The sequence below is a fragment of the Sceloporus occidentalis genome, unplaced genomic scaffold, assembly GCF_023333645.1.
Source record: "Sceloporus occidentalis isolate IW3139 unplaced genomic scaffold, rSceOcc1.0.p SCAF_13, whole genome shotgun sequence".
NCBI lineage: Eukaryota > Metazoa > Chordata > Lepidosauria > Squamata > Phrynosomatidae > Sceloporus > Sceloporus occidentalis.
Genome location: NW_028316993.1, coordinates 9188107 through 9206767, shown reverse-complemented (window position 1 = coordinate 9206767; position 18661 = coordinate 9188107). Strand labels below are relative to the sequence as shown.

Sequence of the window (18661 nt, the reverse complement as noted above, 5' to 3'; positions counted from 1 at the left end):
GTCATGCTGCCCTATCATGTATGTTCCCACCTCTTCCTCCTCTTCCTCTGATCATTTACCAAAGAGTTCCACACACCTGAACATCTTTGCCTTGCTCCAGAACAACATGAGAACTGAAATGCTTGTAGCTGAGCCATATTTCCACTCGGTAAAGAAAGGAGACATGAGAATTCTGGAAATTCTTGTTAGCTGCCACAACTCGGAAGGAGAAATCAGCCACAGATTCAGATGTCATTGAGATCTCATAGGCACAAGTGCCCTGGAAATGCACCACAGCCCCATCAAAAGTGAAGTAATGAGGGTCCCCAGAAATAGTGCAAGTGGTCAACTGATTTATGCAGCCCAGTTTGCCCTCCTTGAGTGCACAACGCTGGCCATGGTTACAGCTGGCTGGGATACACCGGAAAGTCGAGGAAGCATCACAGCTGCACCTTTGAGTGCAGTCAGAAAGCCAGAGAAGGTCCCCAACCTGAAAGAAAAAGTGACCATAAAGAGAAAAGTAAAGGTCTTCACAAGTTACTTTAGAACTGTAGTTGCTGCTACTGGGCACACTAAACAACGTCAGGCAAAGGTGCATCTACTCACATTATAATACTGTCCATTGTACTCACAGCCACACAGCTTGGGCCGAACGCACTCATCTCCGTTCCATAGGTATCCATCATCACAGACACAACCTTCAGAGCAGAGGGGGCTGCAGAGATGTTTAAATGTGGAGCTCACACAGAGGTTTTGGCAGGAAGGCTTACAGAGCTCATAGTGGCTCCTTGCTGGACATTCAGCAGCTGAAAGGAGAGGAAAACCAGAGGAATGAGAAATGTTTTTGAGTTTTAAACTCAATAAAACAAACAATGTTTTATATCTGATTGGGTTTGCAGTGTCGGGAGGTACATGGGATCCATTTATATTTTTCATCTTTTCCTAGTGCAACAAAGGCCAAGCTCAGAAATGCAAGCTTCTTAATGTGATTTATTAAACATCATTATTGATCACTAGTAGTTATTGTTTGAGAGAAACATTTCCTATTATTGTCATTGTTGTCATAAACATCTTCATATCTCACTTTTTCTTCAAAAAATGCAAGGCCGCTTACCAATTAAAGTAGGATATTTTTAAAACATACAAGGATCAAAATTAAAATAACAACATTTAAAAAACAATTTGAAACATAGAACTGAAAATGATAAAAAGTAGTCCAGAAACCCAGTACATATAAGATAGTGCAGCATCCTCTTAAAAGCCCTTTCTTTAAAAACCTTCAGTTCCCAAAAGTCTGTTGGAATTGAAAGAAGGAAGGAAGGAAGGAAGGAAGGAAGGAAGGAAGGAAGGAAGGAAGAAATGGTTAAGATGCTTAAAATGAAATGAAAAGATGAAAATGAAAATCACACTGAATAGATAAGACTCAAGGAAGGAAACTGACTAAGATTAATAAATAAGCAAACAGTCACACAGTGGAGGGATATAGGAGGGAAAGGATAATATAGGTTAATATTTAGATTTGTAAATTGTAGTCATTTAGTGTTTGTATTTTAAACTCAATCACAATTATTATTATTATTAAAAGAGCAAAGGTTGAGAAACATTGCTTTAAAGTCTAAAGAATACTGCAGTAACCACAGGAAGAAAAAGTCCATGTTGGAAACCCATTAGGAAAAGAGGCCATGATCCTTTTGGTGATGTAAGCCAGTTTAGTACTCTGCTATGCCAATGGAAAGGACATTCTGGACACAGTGGCTGGAGAGAAAACAAAGCTGTCTCTGATCCGCAAAAAGTTGTGCTGTCAACTCTTGAGTATCAAGGGAACCGACAAAGCAGCTTTTGCTCTTGGAAGAGGTTAATTCCTATGTTACACCCCTGATGCCATGATCCTGTGGCCATTTTACCCCTGACACTGCATTGCTGCCACCTTCTAAGCTGGCACCATTATTGCACCCAACAAAATATGGCAAGCATATTAAGATTTGTAAACTCATATGGGCAGAGCTAGAAACAGTAGGATGTGCTGAGTTTCATAAGCCAGACCTACCACAGAAGAACTCTGTCCTCCAGGGCGAGAGGGTGACATTGGCTCTCTGGCAGGCTGCTACATATGTCTGAATGGAGCCACACAAGATCTCTATGTCCCCAGCAGAGGTATACAGGTCAAAAATGCAGTTTGTCAGATAAGGCTCTGGATCCACTATGGAGTGGCAAGAAGCAAATGGTCCTTCGGGATTCTGGATGATCCAGCACCTGGATTTTGACTGGACAAGGTGATCCTTCTGGTCAAACACAGTAGATGAGGTGCCTCCAGGGTTGATGGCTGGCAAAATCCAGCCTCTAGTAGTCTCCAAGTGGTGCTTTGCTGTGGAGCCATCTTGTGCCATGGAGTCATCATCATCAGCTCCATTGAAACTACCACATAGCCCACACACCCGGTCTTGGTACTCAGGGGAAAGTGTGATGAACAGACTGTGCACCAAGTCATAGCTGACTGTTAATCCAAAGTCTGCTTTGACAACTGCATAAAAACCATGCTGATAAATGACAATTCCTTGGTTTTTTAAGTGAACAGGGAGAAGATAGATCATGTCATTGATCTGTGCGAGAAAGGAAAACAGGATTATTTGGGGGTGAGGAGATGTGGATTCATAGGGATAAAACAAAATTCAAAATCCAAAATCCAAAATCCTGATTCACTAAGGCCTTTTCCTTTTGGCACTGGTTTTAATTGCAGATTGGAATGCCTTGAAATATTCATCCAAAACACTTTTTTGACTTCCATCCTTCCTTCTGCCCAAATTGTTAAGCCCGATACAGAGCTCTGGGCTACGCAAAAGCTTGCACATTTAGTGAATTTATAGGTGATCCTAAGAAAAGTATATATTTTACCGTTCAGGATGGGTTAGTGTTAAACTGTTACCATATATTCCTCCCTTTCACGTTTTCTACTTTTTATGGCTTTTCTAATGGCTAATGGATACCCAGTCTTCTCATTTCTTGACTGCAGTCTCCATTCTCATTAATGCCTCAGTCAAAGTATGAAGAATCTTGAACTACGTCAATGTCTTCTTTGTCAATTTTAAAGTTTTGTGAGTCACCTGTGGTTATAATTTTTGTTCTTATGTTCAACTGTAAACCTGCCTTACACTTTCTTTCTTGACTTTCTTCAGCAATCATTCCAAGCCTTAACTATTATTTGCTAGTAATGTGATGTCATCTACATAGCTGAAAAAAGAAAAAGGGCCAGATACAGAAGAATGGGTCTTAAAACCATTGGAAGCAAGAAAGTTGGACAGGAAGACTAGGAGAATACAAAAATGAAAGATCGGATAAATATCTTGAGGACTGGGATAAAGTCTTACATTTAGAACAGAAATGGGGAAAGTTAGCAACAAAGATCTTTGAGAAGGAATAATAATAGGTCAAAAAATAACAATAAACAGATAACAGCAACGAACATCAAAATTAAGAATTAAGAACTAAAACTTTTTTAAAAATAGAAAAAGGAAAAGAAAAGAAAGGCAGGTATGAAAACAAACTTGGAAGTTAACAAGAAAACAAGCAAGAAGCTAAGAAAATAAAGAGGTATAGACAGAGAAGAGTTAAAGGATAGATTTAAGGAATATCTAATAGATACAAGGAATATTAAAGAAAGGGGGAAACAGTTAAGAATAGCAGAGAATAGTGAGACAAACAGAAGAATTATTCAGTGAAAGACAAATCACATTTATAAGCTAGGAAAAGAAACTGGAAAGACTGTAAGTACAGGAGATAATGAGTGAAGAATGAAAGTTAAGTTAAATGAAGGAATAAGATATGATGGAGTGTGTAGATGTTATAAATGTTGTCCAAATTTTCTATGTTTGTATGTATGTTTTTATATATTGTGTTGTAAGAGTAATAACTAATAAAAAGTTCAAATAATAGCTAACAGAAAGCATTTTAAAAAATTAAAAAGGAACATTTTACAAGAGAACTGATTTTTGTTTCGGGCATTTTAAAATTTATATTTGTCTTGACTCAAAGATATCTTATACTATTGGCTTACATGTGATAGATTCAGTTATCTTATAAATTTCATTTTAACTGCTTTTAGTGGAATGTAGCGGAATACAGCAAACATACTAAGAAAAGATAATTCAGACTATGAAAATGAAAAATGCCATTACCATGACAGTCCCATGATGTCCTCTCTGCAGATATATCTTTGTGCTGTTTATCAGCACAAACACCTCTGAAGTCATGGATAAAGGACCCCTAGGCAGCATCTCATTTTTCACCTCAATTCTAAAAGAGGGTGAAGATTCAGATACCTTACACAGTTCCATCAAGACAAATGTGGAGCTCCCCTGGAAACTATAGTGGTGTCCATCAAAAGTGGTGTAGTGGAGAAACCCAGACACCTGACAGATGCCATCTGGCAAAGCATGGCACCCATACACACCCTTCCGGATGCCACAGAATTGCCCAGAGCTACACAGGGACCCAGCGCCTTCAGTGGCTTTGATAGTTCCATCACATTGGTACATATTCTGGCAATCTTCTCCTTCCAAGAAGAATGTCTCTCCTTTCAGGTAATATCGGCCCTTGTAACTGCAGCCACACTGCTCCAAAGGTACACAGTCGGTGCCACTTAGCACAAACCCGGGTTCACACTGGCATCCTTCTACACATGGGAAATCGTGGCAGGTGTCGGGCCCCAATGGATGGGCACAAGAAGGAGGGCAGGGATTTCCACAGAGTACATAATGGCTATTTGCAGGGCAGGCCAATTCTAAAAAAAGATAGAGCATAATATTAAAATAATGATGAAGAAATGTGCCAGAGGACTTTTTCTTTGAAGGGAAATCATAGAATCATGTATAGATTGGCAGGTTTTTTGAACTGAAAATTGCCTACCGCATCCAGTTATTTGTCTCCATGGCTGAATGTTGATGTACTGATCTTGACATCTCTGGGCGTATCTCTGCAGTGCCACACACAGAGTCTGGTGGCTACCCTGGGTGGCACATATGTCCCTCACACAGCTCTCCATGTAGATCTGAGAATCTGCTGGGTCCATACAGTCTTTAAATGGCCCACTCTCATCACCAATGATTCCACAGTAAACGGATGACCTGTATTGAGCTAATTCTGTTTCACTACACATAGATAGGTGCCCAACAGCTGTGCAATGGAAGGAAGAACTGGCATCCTTCCAACTATTGCCAAAATCCACAGCATCCTGAACCAGAGTGCCATCGGGGGTCCTGAAGTCATCGTAGGGAATGCCATTAAAATCTCCACCAAGGCCACAGAGGGATCCAGAATAGGTCTCAGGAATGGAAACAGACACATAGTAAGCCCAGTCATAGGAAATAGAGAGACGAAAATCAGTCTGGATGAGGACAGCAGATCCAGTGTAATAGGCATAGAGTTTCCCTGACGCAAGCATGATGGGCAGGTTCATCAGAAGGCCATTCACCTAAGGAAAAGGATAGAAGCAAGAAATTTCTAAGGACATCTGTGCAGCGATTGGAAAAGTACCTTTGGTGGACTACGACTCATAGAATACAGAGAGATGAAGTATGCAGAAAGGCTTACCTTTATTCTGCCACGCTGTCCTGCTGCTATAGTAATTTTTGCCCCATAGATATGCAGTTCCAGCACCTTGATCCAAGCTACTGCAATGGAGCTTCTATGTGTATTGAGGATTTTGATGGTGAACCTTGGTAGCTTGCCTGGTGGGCCACAGTATGTAGCCAGAGTGCTTAGACAGGCTCCTTGATACACAAAGGAAAAGCCATCAAAGGTATTATAGTGACCAGGACTCTGTATCCGCATGATGGCAAAATTCACAGGATAACAACCTCGTCGGTCATCTACAACTTTACATATTTCCAGTGTCTCACAGGCATGCTCCTGACATTCCATGGTGCTAGCAGGATGTCTGCAGGAACATTTCTTGCTGCAAGTGTCTGTCAGGATCACTTCATCTCCCAGCTTGTAATAGCGGCCATGCAGTGTGCAACCACACAACTTCAGGGGGACACAGACCCCAGATTTCAAAACATATCCTTCTCGGCAAAAGCAGCCCATGACACAGGACTTTTTGCAGTGGGCAGGTGCACTGAGGTTGGCACATGTGGCTGGACAAGCTGAACCACAGAAGTCATAGTACATGTTGGCTGGACAGTTGACACCTGGCAGTGGGGAGGAAGAAAGAGAGAGAGATTAATTTTTTGGAAGCCATGGTGGTCAGGCTTAAAACATTAATGTGCTAATTTTTAATATCACCCCCTTTTTAATTTGCATTTACCACAGGCATTTTTTAATTTTAAAAATCATTACTGTTCTCACCAGGCATAGACATTCCATATAGAGATATAACATATTTGAAAATGTATATATATACACATACTTCATTAAAACACAAAGTATAAAATTCTCTCACCACCTTGATTCTGAGATCCTCTACATATTTAGCAAATAGAATTATGGTGTATTGTTGCATTTAGGTTCATACCTAATAGAATTGTTGTATTTAGGTTCCTGCAATCATATTACGTGCTCATTACAAATGCATATTGCATTTAATAACAGCCATAATGAATGCATGTTACATTTCTTGACAAGAGGCCTCAAAATCCTACAAATGGCAGGGGAACATGCTGTCATAGTAACCTCTAGGGATGCCAGCCATATGTAATGAAACCTGCTCTCTACCTGCAAAGCTCTGTGCTGACTGTGTTTCTTAGTCATGCTACCATGGGAACTGGCTATGTGATTTTCCTGTAAAAGGCCATTCAGATTCAGAGTGATTTTGGGGCTTGCTTTGCCTATTTGTGCAAAGACCCACATGCCTGCTTACACACACCTTTCCTGATGCTACTTTAAAATGTTGTTCTTGTTATACTTTTTATATTCTGTTTCTGAAACATACAAAACTACTATGATTCTCAATGGATAAGAGGCTCTTGGAGGCTTACAAATGGTGCATAATAATAAATGTAAGACCAAGTTAAACACAAAGTGCTGACACTACAATCAGGATCTCTGGCAGCAGAGCTCAGGAACAACTGAGACAGCTCTCACTGGGGCCAGCCTTACCATTAAGACAAGCGAGGCAGTCAGCTCAGGCAGTGAATGCTAGAAGACACCCTCAGATTGTTGAATGAGACAGCTGCAGCCTACCTTTTACATTAGGAAAGCATAGCATTATGATTCTACTTGAACTGGTATGATAATTTCCTTTGGGATTCTGGGATTTGCAGTTTAGAAAGGGGCATTTAAAATTCTCAGCCAGAGAACTTTATTGCATCACCAAACTATACACTCCAGGTTTCCTTAGGATGCCATCATGACAGCTGAAGTGCTATATCTGTGTGGTGTAAAGGGCCACTGTTTCCTTCAGCTGTGATGATGGATCCTATCCCATGTCACACACCTTCCAGCATATCACAGATGAAAACCATGTGTCGCCAAACAGTGTAAATATTAACAGTGTAATAAAGACAGCAAAAGTAAGTGAGGAAAAATACACAAGCTTGGAGAGGCTGCAGCAGTTGGCTTATGCCTGAATCTACTGGGAAGGCCAAGATTCTGCTTCCTTCACTCTTCTTGCTTCTGGGTTAACTGGCTGCAAACTACTTTTGCACTTTTAATCCAGATTGCAGCAATTGAGATAAACCAAGAATAAGGGAGGAAAGTGGGAGGAGACAGAAACTGGGACATTTTAAAAGCAGCTGAAAAGTGAGGTGACAAAGCATTAATCTGGATTGTCGCTACCAAATCAGGATAGTTGGATGGTGTGAAATCATGAGAGTTGAAGAACGACTCAACTCCCAATCCAACTGGCTTTTGGACATGGAATAAGAGGGGGTATGGTATCCTAATTTTTTTACTCAGGCAGCAGAATGTCTTCGCCTGTCCCTGGCTCTCCTGAAAAAGGGAACCATTGGCCTAATCTGAAGACATTTCAGCATGGAATAAGCACTCATCTACTTACTGCATCCTGACTCTCGACGCCAATTCACCACCTTCACACCAACAATGGTGCACATCTCGTCATAGGCTTCTATAGCTGTGCAGAGCATGCGATTGCTCAGACCATACTGGCAGAGGTCATAAATACAGGATTCATAGTAGGGATCTGGGCTTTTGTACCAGTGACACTCAGAGAAAGGTCCCGGGGTTTTGATTAGAATGGCACACATCTGCTCATACTTGGATTTTTCTGGACAAGGAATGAGGTCCTCTGTATCATTCTTACACCTGAAAGAATCGCGCAGAGAACAAATGCAAGACAAAACATCACAAGCCAAAGGTATTTTTCCAAACCTCGTGCCCTCCAGATGCACTGGACTACAGTTTCCACCATCCCTAGCCAGCAGATTTGTGGATGATAGCGGTTGTGATCTGGCACTCCTGGAAGGGATCAGGTTGGGACAGACTGGGATAAAGGATTGGGGTGCAGAAAGGAGGACTGGATGAATTATTTATTAAATTATTTAACTTATTAATAAATGCAATAATGTCGTAATCATCATCTGATACCACTATTCTCAGAATATTACCTTTATGAATGTATACCTGTACATTGATGGTTTAGCATCAAGCACAAGCAGTCCAAGTAGCACAATAATCTTATTGTCTCCCAATGGTGTCACTAGGAGATACGGGCTGCACCAGGTGACACCCCCCAGAAAGGGGTACAACACCCCAGAAGAGGGGACTGACACCTGGTCAGCCTCCTACTCCCTGCAGGCACTCCTTGGGCTGCATGGATGCCCCTCAGGGCTGCGCGGGTATTGCTCTGGGCCTTGGGGGGGACTCCAGCCAAGATGTCAGGTGGCTGTTTCCATGGCCCCAGAAGTCCCACCTGAAAGTTCAGCCCCCCCAGTACTCCCTCCCCCCCCCCCAACTGGGTGTACCACCCAGTATGGGATCCCCACTGTTGTCTCCTATATTCTTTGCCAAGGTCAGGAAAAATACATGCTTCCTAAGAGGAGGTTCCATGGAATGTGGGCTATAAATTAATAGTTACTGTAGATTCCAAAGTAACTTTGTAGTAGTTTCTAGTGATAAATTCACCTACCCTGTGTGGCTGGTGTTTGATATCCAGGCATTCCCAAAATTTGCATCATCCAGAGCTCTCTCTCCACTGGGCAGGACTTTATCATCAGTGGCATCGCCATTGAAATTTCCACACATCCCACAAAGTTGATTCTGATACTCTGGACCCACATGTATGAAAGCGGTACTGACCCCATTGAACTGGATCTCAACGTTTACTTTTGTTTTGATGGTCAACAGGTGCCTCTGTCTGAGGATCACAGCAATGGAGCCGATATGGGCTGGTAATTGGGTCCTTCTACCATTAACCTAGTGGTGGAAATGCAAAAGAAAATAAGAGAGAGGAAGGAAAGGAGGATGTGGCTTCTTCTGTAGTGCTAAAAACAATGAGAAGACAAGCTCCGTGTGCTCTGGGATGGTCAACTGTTTATTCAATGTATAAACAGTTGACCATCCCAGAGCACATGGAGCTTGTCTAGAAAGCCCACCTCTGAGTATTCCTTACCTAAGAAACCCCTATGAAATTCATCAGGTCACTATGAGTTGACAGGCTACTTGAAGGCACATGGGAGATTAGTGCATTCACCTCGCCATGGGTGAATGTGATAAAACCCTTTTGTAAATTTAAATGTACCTCTTTCCTGTTGGGGATAAGACGATTTAAAAAGAGTGCGCCAGTCTTCATACACACACACACAATTTAACCCAATTAAAGCTAGCAGCCCTAATTGTAATTAACCTGGAGCACCAACTCACATGGGCAGCTTTGCCTCTCTCCAGAACAACATGAAAATGTGACTGGGGGGTGTATAACCAGATTTCCACTCGGTAAAGAAAGGATACTCTGGGATTCTGGAAGTTTCTGTTTCCTGTGACAATCCGGAAGGAGAAATCCCGAGAGGAGTTGCAAGTGTGAGAAACTTCGTAGTCACAGGCACCCTGGAAATGTGCCACGGCTCCATCGAAGGTGAAGTAGTGAGGATCCCCTGTCACAACACAAGTGGTCAAGAGAGTGTGGCAACCCATCCGTCCATTCTTCAGGGTACATTGCTGTGGCAGAGTGCACTTAGCTGGGAAACAATGGAAATTGCCATGGGAGACACAGCTGCATTTTTTAGTACAGCTGGGTAACCATATAAGGTCTCCAACCTGGAAGAAGAAGATAGTTATGACTATCCATAAACCCACAGGAATAATTCCAGTGTTGGCAGAGATCTAGGGCCCACAGCACCAATGCCCAGGGCTTTTTGATTATCAGGAGCAATATTATAATCACACTTACTAACCCCTCCCCAGTATTTATGGTGCATTACAAAGGCTTGGATTTTGATAAAAGAAGACAACCAGCTGACTTTATGGGAGCCAGCATTGTGGTTTGAGTACAGTGGGTCCTCATTATCTGCCAGGGTTTGGATCTGGGACCCCCTGTAGATATCAAAATCTATAGATGCTCAAGTCCCATTATATACAATAGCATAATAAAATGGCATCCCTTATAAATGGGAAAATCAAGGTTTGCTTTTAGGATTATTTTTGGTGTGAACATTTTTGAACCATGATTAGTTGAAATTATGGATGCAGAATGCATGGATATGGAAGGCCGACTGTATTGTAGTAGATTACTGGGAAATCAGAGCTTGAATCTCCACACAGCTATGGAAACCCATAAGGTGAATTTGAACAAGTCACATTCTCTCAGCCTCAGAGGAAGGCAAGAGCAAATCTACTCTGTTGTGATAGATTCCCCATAGAATCAACCAGAAGTCAGAAGTGATTTGAAGGCACACAACAACAAGAAGCTCACTTTATAGTAATGCCCATTGTGCTCACATCCACACCGCTCTGACAGGACACACTGGTTGCCACTCCAAAAGTATCCATTATCACAGAAACATCCTTCAGAGCATGAGGAGCCCTTAAAGTCCTGAAGCCAAGTTCTGGAGCAGAGGGCACTCACAGAAGCAGCGCAGAGCTCATAGTGACTGTGCTCTGGACACTGGAGATCTATAGCAAAAAGATAAGGATTAGATAGAAGGCAGTTGTTCTTGTTACACCAGGGTTGAGAAACCTCTATCTAATGTCAAAAGGCCCCTGCAAATGATTGTTTCTCCAGTGGCAGTTTACTCAAAGCTTCTAATGGGCCACTGAACTCACACCAAGTTAAGTCATTTTGGGTCCTGTGCTGATGGAAAGGCAAGATATTAAACAAACAAACAAGGAAACAAGATGGCAAGTCAGCAAAGCTCTTATATTCCATGCTCTCAGGGGTTTTTTTGGACATTTGAAAAGAACTTCCATAAATACACATCACGTCAAGGAACATTCATGAGCTTTCTCCAATCTTTTTGCCTTCCAGATGTTTTGAACTTCATCCCTGGCCAAAACACATGAGAGATAAAATCCAAAACATCTGGAGGACGCCAGATTGAGGAAGTTTCATGGGCAATTAAATCTATGATGCACCTTCAGGTTGGATCAGTTCATATCCAGAATAATGTAATGCAATATGTAATCTCGCCGCCACCCTGTTGTGGGCATATTTTTGCACATCAGTCCACATAGAGAAGAAAATCATGTCTAATGCACACTTGAGATACATACAGCAAAAAGATGTGTTCCTCCAGGCGGAGATCTTTAGGTTTGCTCTCTGGCAGACTGCTGCATAGTTCTGAATAGACTGACAAAGGATATTGCTGTCCCCTGGCGAAAGGCAGAGATCTAATATGCAATTGGACATAAAGGGCTCAGGGTTAATTTGAGCGTGGCAAGGAGCAAATGGTCCATGGGGATTTTGGATAATCCAGCATTTGTATTTCGCCTGCATGAGCAGATTTTTCTCAAGGCACTCAGGATAGAAGACATCATCGCAACCAGGAATGGTGTTTGATTTCCAGCCCATTGCAAAATGGAAAGTGTCCTTCCCCAGGGAACCATCTGGCATCACAAAATCATCATCTGCATCTCCGTTGTAGTTCCCACAAAGCCCACAGGTCTGGTTCATATATTGAAAGGGGATGGTGACAAAGACGCTATGGTCCATATCATAGCTCAGGGTCAAACCAAACTTTGTTTTCATTACTGTATATATTCCATCTGGATAAATAACTGTTTCTCCTTGGTTGAGATTTGCTGGGAGGTTCACAGCTACTCCATCAATCTGATTAAAACAAGCAAGAATTGGATCACTAGATTAGGTTGCAGGGTTATAAAAAGAAAGAAAGAAACACTGTTCCTTGCACCCTACACAAACCTTTCTGAAAAGAGAAATTACTTGAAGGCGTCTGGATAAGGTATCAAGATTTATTAGACTGGAAAGAATCCAAATCCAGTCCCAAAACTCACTGGTTCACTTATAGACAATTAGATGAAATAAAATTTGATAAAGATAATCACACTATGTCAAAGGCCTATACATCACTTGTAAGAATAGGAATGGAGTAAAAATCTGTCAAAAAATGCACAATCCTATTTTTTTGCTCCTCCAAAGCAATGAAAATGTAATACCTAGCTCAGCATGTAATATGATGAGTTGCCTGTCACTGTAACAAATAATGACAGCATAATTTGCAAACAGCATAATGAAAGTTATTTATAGGACTGGATTGCTACTAAATAGGAACTTTCCAAGCTCCTCTCTACATATAGAATGGTTAAGTCCTTGGCAAAGGGGAACCTTATGCATCCAATATTGCTCAACCCATTGGATTTGCCTCTGAAAAAGGAGCATGATTCTGCCCCAGGACTAGTTAAGATTTTCCCACTTCCAATCCAGAATTCATACATATAGAATGGTTAAGTGGATCCTTGGCAAAGGGGAACCTTATGCATCCAATGTTGCATAATTTTCTTTACCTGGATGGATTCCTGGAGCCACCTTTGAAGACGTATCTTATGGGTGTTCACCTGTATCAACACCTCTGATGTCACAGGTAGAGGCTTGTTGGGTAGTTTCTCGTTCTTCACTTCAATCCTAAAATAGGGTAAAGATGCAGCTGTCCCACACCATTCTGCAAAGATATATCTGCAGGTACCCTGGAAGTTATAATGCTTCCCATCAAATGTCACATAGTGGAGATATCCTGAAGCCCAACAGAGGCCATTTGACAACATGTGGCACCCATAGATTCCTTTCTGAATGCCACAAAATTCTTCAGGGCCACAGGAGGAGCTGGCACACTCAATGGTATGGGTGGTGCCATTACATCTGCAGATACTTTGACAACTTTCTCCTTCCCAGAAAGTTTCCTCAGCCAGGTAGTATCTTCCATGGTGAGTGCAGCCACACTGCTCCTGAGGCACACACTCTATGCCACTCCTCACAAGCCCAGGGTTGCAATGACACCCTTCCACACAACCAGTCTGGCAGGTGGGAGGAGCTGCTGGATCAGCACAAGAAGCAGGGCAGGAAGGTCCACAGAGCTCATAGTGGCTGTTGGCAGGGCATGGCAACTCTGAAACAAAGAGGTACAAGCATTTTGAGTATACATCTACACAATGCTGGATTCATATACAAGTAAGCTATAGTTTAGAATCTCAGATTGTGAAGGCCTTTTAAATCTTCTCTGCAAGGAATCATGTCATCTCTTGACATACTATAGTCTCAGATTAGACATTCAGGCTTCTAGCGAGAGTTTAAGGCTTGATTTGCTCTCAGATTAATGTACTTGTCTTTTTAGCAATCCATCGTGTTCCACAAAGTTAAAAAAAAGGTTCTAAATTTCAAGTTTTACATAGTTCTATTAATATTATAGGTCCTCGTAGACTTTACAGAGCTTAAGATCTCAGCATGACTTAATCTGGCCCTGGATCAGGGCCAGCTCCAATGAACAGTACAACCCACACTGGAAAGCTGAATCACACATCCCCATCATCCTTAACACCATTTGCTCCATTTTAAGCAATAAAAGAGTTGAACTGACTCAGATGCTAAACACTATCTGTGTGTAAGAGTGGTTACTGCAGCTGTTCTTCAGAAACAAGATAGGATAGGAAACAACAAATTCTGCTGGCGGATCTCTATGTGATTTATATTACATCAACAAGGCTTTCTGACCCCCCCAATTCTTCAATAATAGCCAAAAAAAAAAATTCCTTGTAATCATATGTATTTCCTATTCTGTCTTCCCAACAGCCCTGAGACAACTCAAGATGAAGAAACAAAAGAGACTGGCCCATAGTCATCCAGAGTTTTATGGCTCATTTGGGGCTAAAACCTGGTTCTCCCAAGTCCCTACCCAACATACTAGCATGGCTGCAGGCTCCCATGTCACAGTAGTGGTGAATCCAGTTTTAAAGGAGTTGTCCAAGGTCCTGAACCTTAGCTCCAAAAAAGGTTCACCACCTTAGATAGCTCCACTGCAGTGATTCAGTATCTGGAATGGCTTCACCTCCCCACCAACTATCACCATATTAGCTTCTACACCACTCTAGCTCTTAGTACAAATGCCTGGTATTATCCTTACATGGAATAAAAGGCTGGCCTTTGCTTACCACAACCAGTTATCTCTCTCCAGGGCTGAATGGCGATTCCACGAATTTGGCATTGCTGAGCATAAGTGCCCAGGATCTTGCACAAGCTGCTGCCATGTGTGATGCACATGTCCTTTACACAGTTCTCAAAGAGAACCCGAGAAACCACAGGACTACTGCAGAGTCTAAAAGGCCCGCTTGGATCACGGATGATGCCGCAGGAGCTGAAAGACTTGTATGGGGCTTGATCACAGGGTGGTGGAAACCCAACAACTGTGCAATGGAAAGGCGAGCTGGCCTCTTTCCAGCTGTCGCTGAAAGTGACAGCATCATGAAGCAGAGTGCCATCTGGACTTTTGAAGTCATCATCCTGGTTTCCATTGAAGTTTCCACTAAGGCCACAGAGTGAGCCAGAATAGGTCTTGGGAATAGAAACTGACAGAAAATAAGACCAGTCATAGGAGATGGAAAGGCCAAAATCGGTCTGGATAGTGACAGAGAAACCAGTGTAGAAAGCATAGACCTTCCCTGATCTGAGGACAACAGGCAGGTTGACTAGGATGCCGTTCACCTAGAATGGAATGAAAAGCAGGGAAGTTTCATTTATTAATCAACCGGGGAAAGGCTGGTCCAAAACCCTTCTCTGCCTGAAGTGAAGAACAAGATGGAGCCTCTCCCATGCCATGTAAAGCAGCAGCTGAAGGGACCAGAATTTAGCATTTACCTTAATTATGACAATGGACTGGCACTCCTCTTCCAAAGTTTGCTGTATGCCTTGAAGATGTTTTCTGACTTATTGTAACCCTAAGAGGGGACCTATATGACCTGTCCAAAGTCACCCAGCAGTGTGAGTAGGGGTTTGAATCCTGGTGTCCAGAATTGTAATCCATTACTCAAACCACCACACCAACTCACTGAAGAAGTGCCACTGCTGCTGTGTCACATTCCTAGATGACTAAGGCAGTCACCTCATTCTTCCTAATGATAGAGACAACCTTACATGGGGCAGCCAGTATGCCTGTTTGGGCACCTTTTTTTGCTGGTCCAGTTTATACCGCTGAGGACAAATTGCAACTGAACTAATTGAAATCTATTTTAAGGGACAACCACTTTATGACTTTAATAAATATTTAATGATGTGGTTTTCTCTATGACCACATTTCGGTCAAAGAGATGTAAGCTGTACATTAGCAGCTGTGACCACAACGGTAAGGAATCTTCTGAATCATAACCACCATCGCCACAACTTTAACAAAGAGTTCCATTTCTTCCACTACTTCACAAAAATTAAAGAGTGCAATTGCTTTACAGTAAATTGTTATGGCACCAAAGAAGCCACAAATGAGTTCACCCCTTGTGCAGTTGGCCAATCCTTCTGAAGACTGTGTGAACAATTGATTTCAAAAATGGATGTTTTACTTATTAATGAGAAGAGATTTTTCATCCTGACCTTCAGTGAGTTGTTATTGTCCCATTGCTGCTCACAGATAAAAATGGAGGCATGTGTTCCTCTAGCATATATCATACTCCAGAATTTGGATGTTCTGTATATGCTACCAAAACTAGTGTCCAGTTTCCAAGCAAAATGCAAGTGTATCAGCAAAACAAAGGGATGTCTCACTCAAGATCCACTACACATCTATATTTGATATTGAATGCGAGAAACAGTGGTTTCAATCCAGATTCAAGTGTGTGCAGCTAGGCTGGTGGGGAAAGATTTCTCCTCTACCTGCTTCACACAACAGCATCTCTGAAAATACTACAGAGAGCAGAGAACGTGATGAATGGTAGTGTAGTGTAGTATGTGAAGTGTAGTATGTGAGGAAGGGGAGAATTCCAATTTGGGTGGAGGCACATTCTGTGAACTGAGCCCCCTCCTGGACCTGAAGACTAATCCATTTGGGTAAAGAGCAATTTTTCATGCCAGAGGCAATGTCCATGTGTACATCCCCTGCTAGCTCAGGAAATAAGCATGCAAAAGGCCCAAAGCCTTCATGATCAGCTCCACAGATACCCCAGGGCCTATACTTGTATTCAGTATCCATGCTGAAAGGGAGCTGGTCATTTTCCTGTTATAAGCCACTACTTTGACAATACTCACAGATGCCTCACATGGAGGTATTAACACAGATGTGGTTTGAATTACCCAGGTCTCCTCCACATTGCACAATTGTAGCACTTTGATACCACTAAAACTGTCATGGCTGCAACCTATGGATTCCTGGGATTTGGAATTTCATGAGATATTCTCTGCCAAACTACAAATCCCAGGATTCCATAGGATGCAGCTATGGTAGTTAAAGTGTATCAAACTATTATAATTGTTTAGTGTGAAAGAGACATTAAGGCTATTTGTCACAGAGAATAACTGAAAGGATTATAATAGAGTGTCTGTTTTCTCCTCTTTTAATTTTTTAATAGTAATGTGCTTTTTCTATCAAGCAATAGTGAGTTAGTAGCGGTGGTAAATAATAGCACCAGTAGAGCTAAGCAAGGAATAGAAAGGAGAAATCCACAGCAAGCTAACTCAGAGGGCTATGTGAAACCCATCCCTTTATTTTCAGAGAGGCTTCCTCTTTGCCATTCCTTGCTCTCTCTCTCTCTCTCCCTCTCTCCTTTTAATCCATGGAGTGTCTTGAATATTCTTGCTCTCCAAAAGAAATACATTGTTGTTGTTGTTGTTTTCCTTTGGAAAAGCAAGTTCAGTAACAGGTGTGTATTATAGTGCTGGCACATGCTTGACCTTGTGCTGGAATGTGCATCTTATGAACAGTAAGATAATGTCAACAGAGAGGTTTATTCTTGGATATACATTTTGAGGCACATTCAGCATGTCCCTCTCCCCAGGGTATGATACCCCCTGTTTGCTTAAGGGTTTGCACATTCGGACAATTACTCCCCACCCACTTCAGTACAAAATAAATAAGATTAAATTTTCCTACCTGCACTTTGCCATACTCATCTGCCGCTATAGCAATGTGCTCCCCATAGACATCGATTTCTACCAGATGTGTCCATGATGCTGCAAAGGAGCCACGATGATCATTCTCCACTTTGATGGTGAAGTCAGAGAGGTTGCCTAATGGCCCGCAGTACTTGCTCAGGGTGTATTTGCACGTCCCTTCATAATCAAACATTACCCCATCAAATGTGACATAATGTGGATCCCCAAACACCCAGGACCGGCCAGATTTCACTGGATAACAGCCCAGTATGCCATCTACAATGTTGCATGTCTCCTGAGTGCCACAGGCATGCTCCTCGCACTCCATGGGGTGGGAAGGGTGCCTACAGGAGCATTTCTTGCCACAGCTATCAGTTAGGATGACCTCATCGCCCAGATGGTAATACCGGCCATTCAGTGTGCAACCACAATGGTTCAGAGGCACACAAGCTCCTCCGCTAAGAATGTACCCTCTGTTGCAAGGGCAGCCTTCCCTGCAGGGACTGACACAGTAAAGTGGTGCTGTGGAATCCATGCAGGTAGCAGGGCAGGCTGTAGAGCATGGTTCATAATGGCTGTTCTCTGGACAGGTGATTGCTTCATGGAGAAAAGATGTATGTGGAGACAAAAGAAAAGAAAAGACTATTAGTACAGGACTAAGATTTTTCTTCACCTGAGGCAGGATTCAAATGCCCCACTCTGTTCTCTCCAGTGGAGAATTTTAAATACCCCCTGCAAAAAAAAAAACTCTGCCAATCTCAGGATTTCATGGGATGTTGCCCTGGTGATTAAAGTGGAATATAGTGCTAAAATTGTATAGTGGCCATGGGTCCCTGAGGTTGTTGCTTTTTACCCACCACAGGATGTGTCTGTTCTCCACTGGCCAACTGTGATGTTGTCTGCCTGACAAAGTTCAGCATAAAACTGAAGCATTTTGCACAGTACAATCCGGTTGCCTCTAGTCATGCAAAGATCATACATGCAGCTTTCCATGAAGCTGGAGAGAGCTTGTGCACAGTTTGCAAAAGGACCTGGGGATTTTTTCAGAATGCCACAATATTCTGGGCTTGAGTAATGAGCTAGTTCAGTAGGGGAGCAAGGTGGCAATTCCTGAATCTCCGCGCACTGGTCTTTGATAGCATTTTTCTGCCAGCTTCTAGCAAACGGAGCAGCTGAAGTCCCCAAGGATCCCTCTGATGTCAAGAAGTCATC

At 42.3% G+C, this 18661-nt stretch overlaps 3 protein-coding genes across 3 annotated transcripts; all 3 read right to left on the bottom strand.

The window, feature by feature from the left end:
• Positions 1-55: 55 nt before the first annotated feature.
• On the bottom strand, positions 56-2570 carry LOC149304873 (alpha-tectorin-like). The gene is made up of 3 exons (XM_089479147.1): positions 2027-2570; positions 586-785; positions 56-469 (listed from the first exon to the last, which is right to left on the bottom strand). The coding sequence occupies exons 1-3, from the start codon at positions 2568-2570 to the stop codon at positions 56-58; spliced, it is 1158 nt and encodes a 385-aa protein (XP_089335273.1).
• Positions 2571-3195: 625 nt separating this feature from the next.
• On the bottom strand, positions 3196-6144 carry LOC149304872 (alpha-tectorin-like). The gene is made up of 4 exons (XM_089479146.1): positions 5566-6144; positions 4882-5446; positions 4152-4756; positions 3196-3207 (listed from the first exon to the last, which is right to left on the bottom strand). The coding sequence occupies exons 1-4, from the start codon at positions 6142-6144 to the stop codon at positions 3196-3198; spliced, it is 1761 nt and encodes a 586-aa protein (XP_089335272.1).
• Positions 6145-7961: 1817 nt separating this feature from the next.
• Positions 7962-17777, bottom strand: LOC149304871 (IgGFc-binding protein-like). The gene is made up of 8 exons (XM_089479145.1): positions 17448-17777; positions 14527-15076; positions 12856-13487; positions 11638-12193; positions 10867-11040; positions 9880-10106; positions 9059-9345; positions 7962-8235 (listed from the first exon to the last, which is right to left on the bottom strand). The coding sequence occupies exons 1-8, from the start codon at positions 17775-17777 to the stop codon at positions 7962-7964; spliced, it is 3030 nt and encodes a 1009-aa protein (XP_089335271.1).
• Positions 17778-18661: the final 884 nt, after the last annotated feature.

What these genes read in the sequence shown, in the direction of transcription:
- LOC149304873 (XM_089479147.1), bottom strand. Translation starts at nt 2,570, where the DNA reads ATGATCTATCTTCTCCCTGTTCACTTAAAAAACCAAGGAATTGTCATT. An exon ending in GAGGACAGAGTTCTTCTGTG is followed by an intron (nt 786 to 2,026) that starts GTAGGTCTGGCT and finishes CTCTCCTTTCAG; the next exon opens with CTGCTGAATGTCCAGCAAGG. An exon ending in ACAATGGACAGTATTATAAT is followed by an intron (nt 470 to 585) that starts GTGAGTAGATGC and finishes TTTTTCTTTCAG; the next exon opens with GTTGGGGACCTTCTCTGGCT.
- LOC149304872 (XM_089479146.1), bottom strand. Translation starts at nt 6,144, where the DNA reads ATGTACTATGACTTCTGTGGTTCAGCTTGTCCAGCCACATGTGCCAAC. An exon ending in GACAGCGTGGCAGAATAAAG is followed by an intron (nt 5,447 to 5,565) that starts GTAAGCCTTTCT and finishes CCTTTTCCTTAG; the next exon opens with GTGAATGGCCTTCTGATGAA. An exon ending in GAGACAAATAACTGGATGCG is followed by an intron (nt 4,757 to 4,881) that starts GTAGGCAATTTT and finishes ATCTTTTTTTAG; the next exon opens with AATTGGCCTGCCCTGCAAAT.
- LOC149304871 (XM_089479145.1), bottom strand. Translation starts at nt 17,777, where the DNA reads ATGGAGTGCGAGGAGCATGCCTGTGGCACTCAGGAGACATGCAACATT. An exon ending in TGCAACATTGGATGCATAAG is followed by an intron (nt 12,194 to 12,855) that starts GTTCCCCTTTGC and finishes TGTTTTAATCAG; the next exon opens with ATTGATGGAGTAGCTGTGAA. An exon ending in TCAAACACCAGCCACACAGG is followed by an intron (nt 8,236 to 9,058) that starts GTAGGTGAATTT and finishes CGATTCTTTCAG; the next exon opens with GTGTAAGAATGATACAGAGG.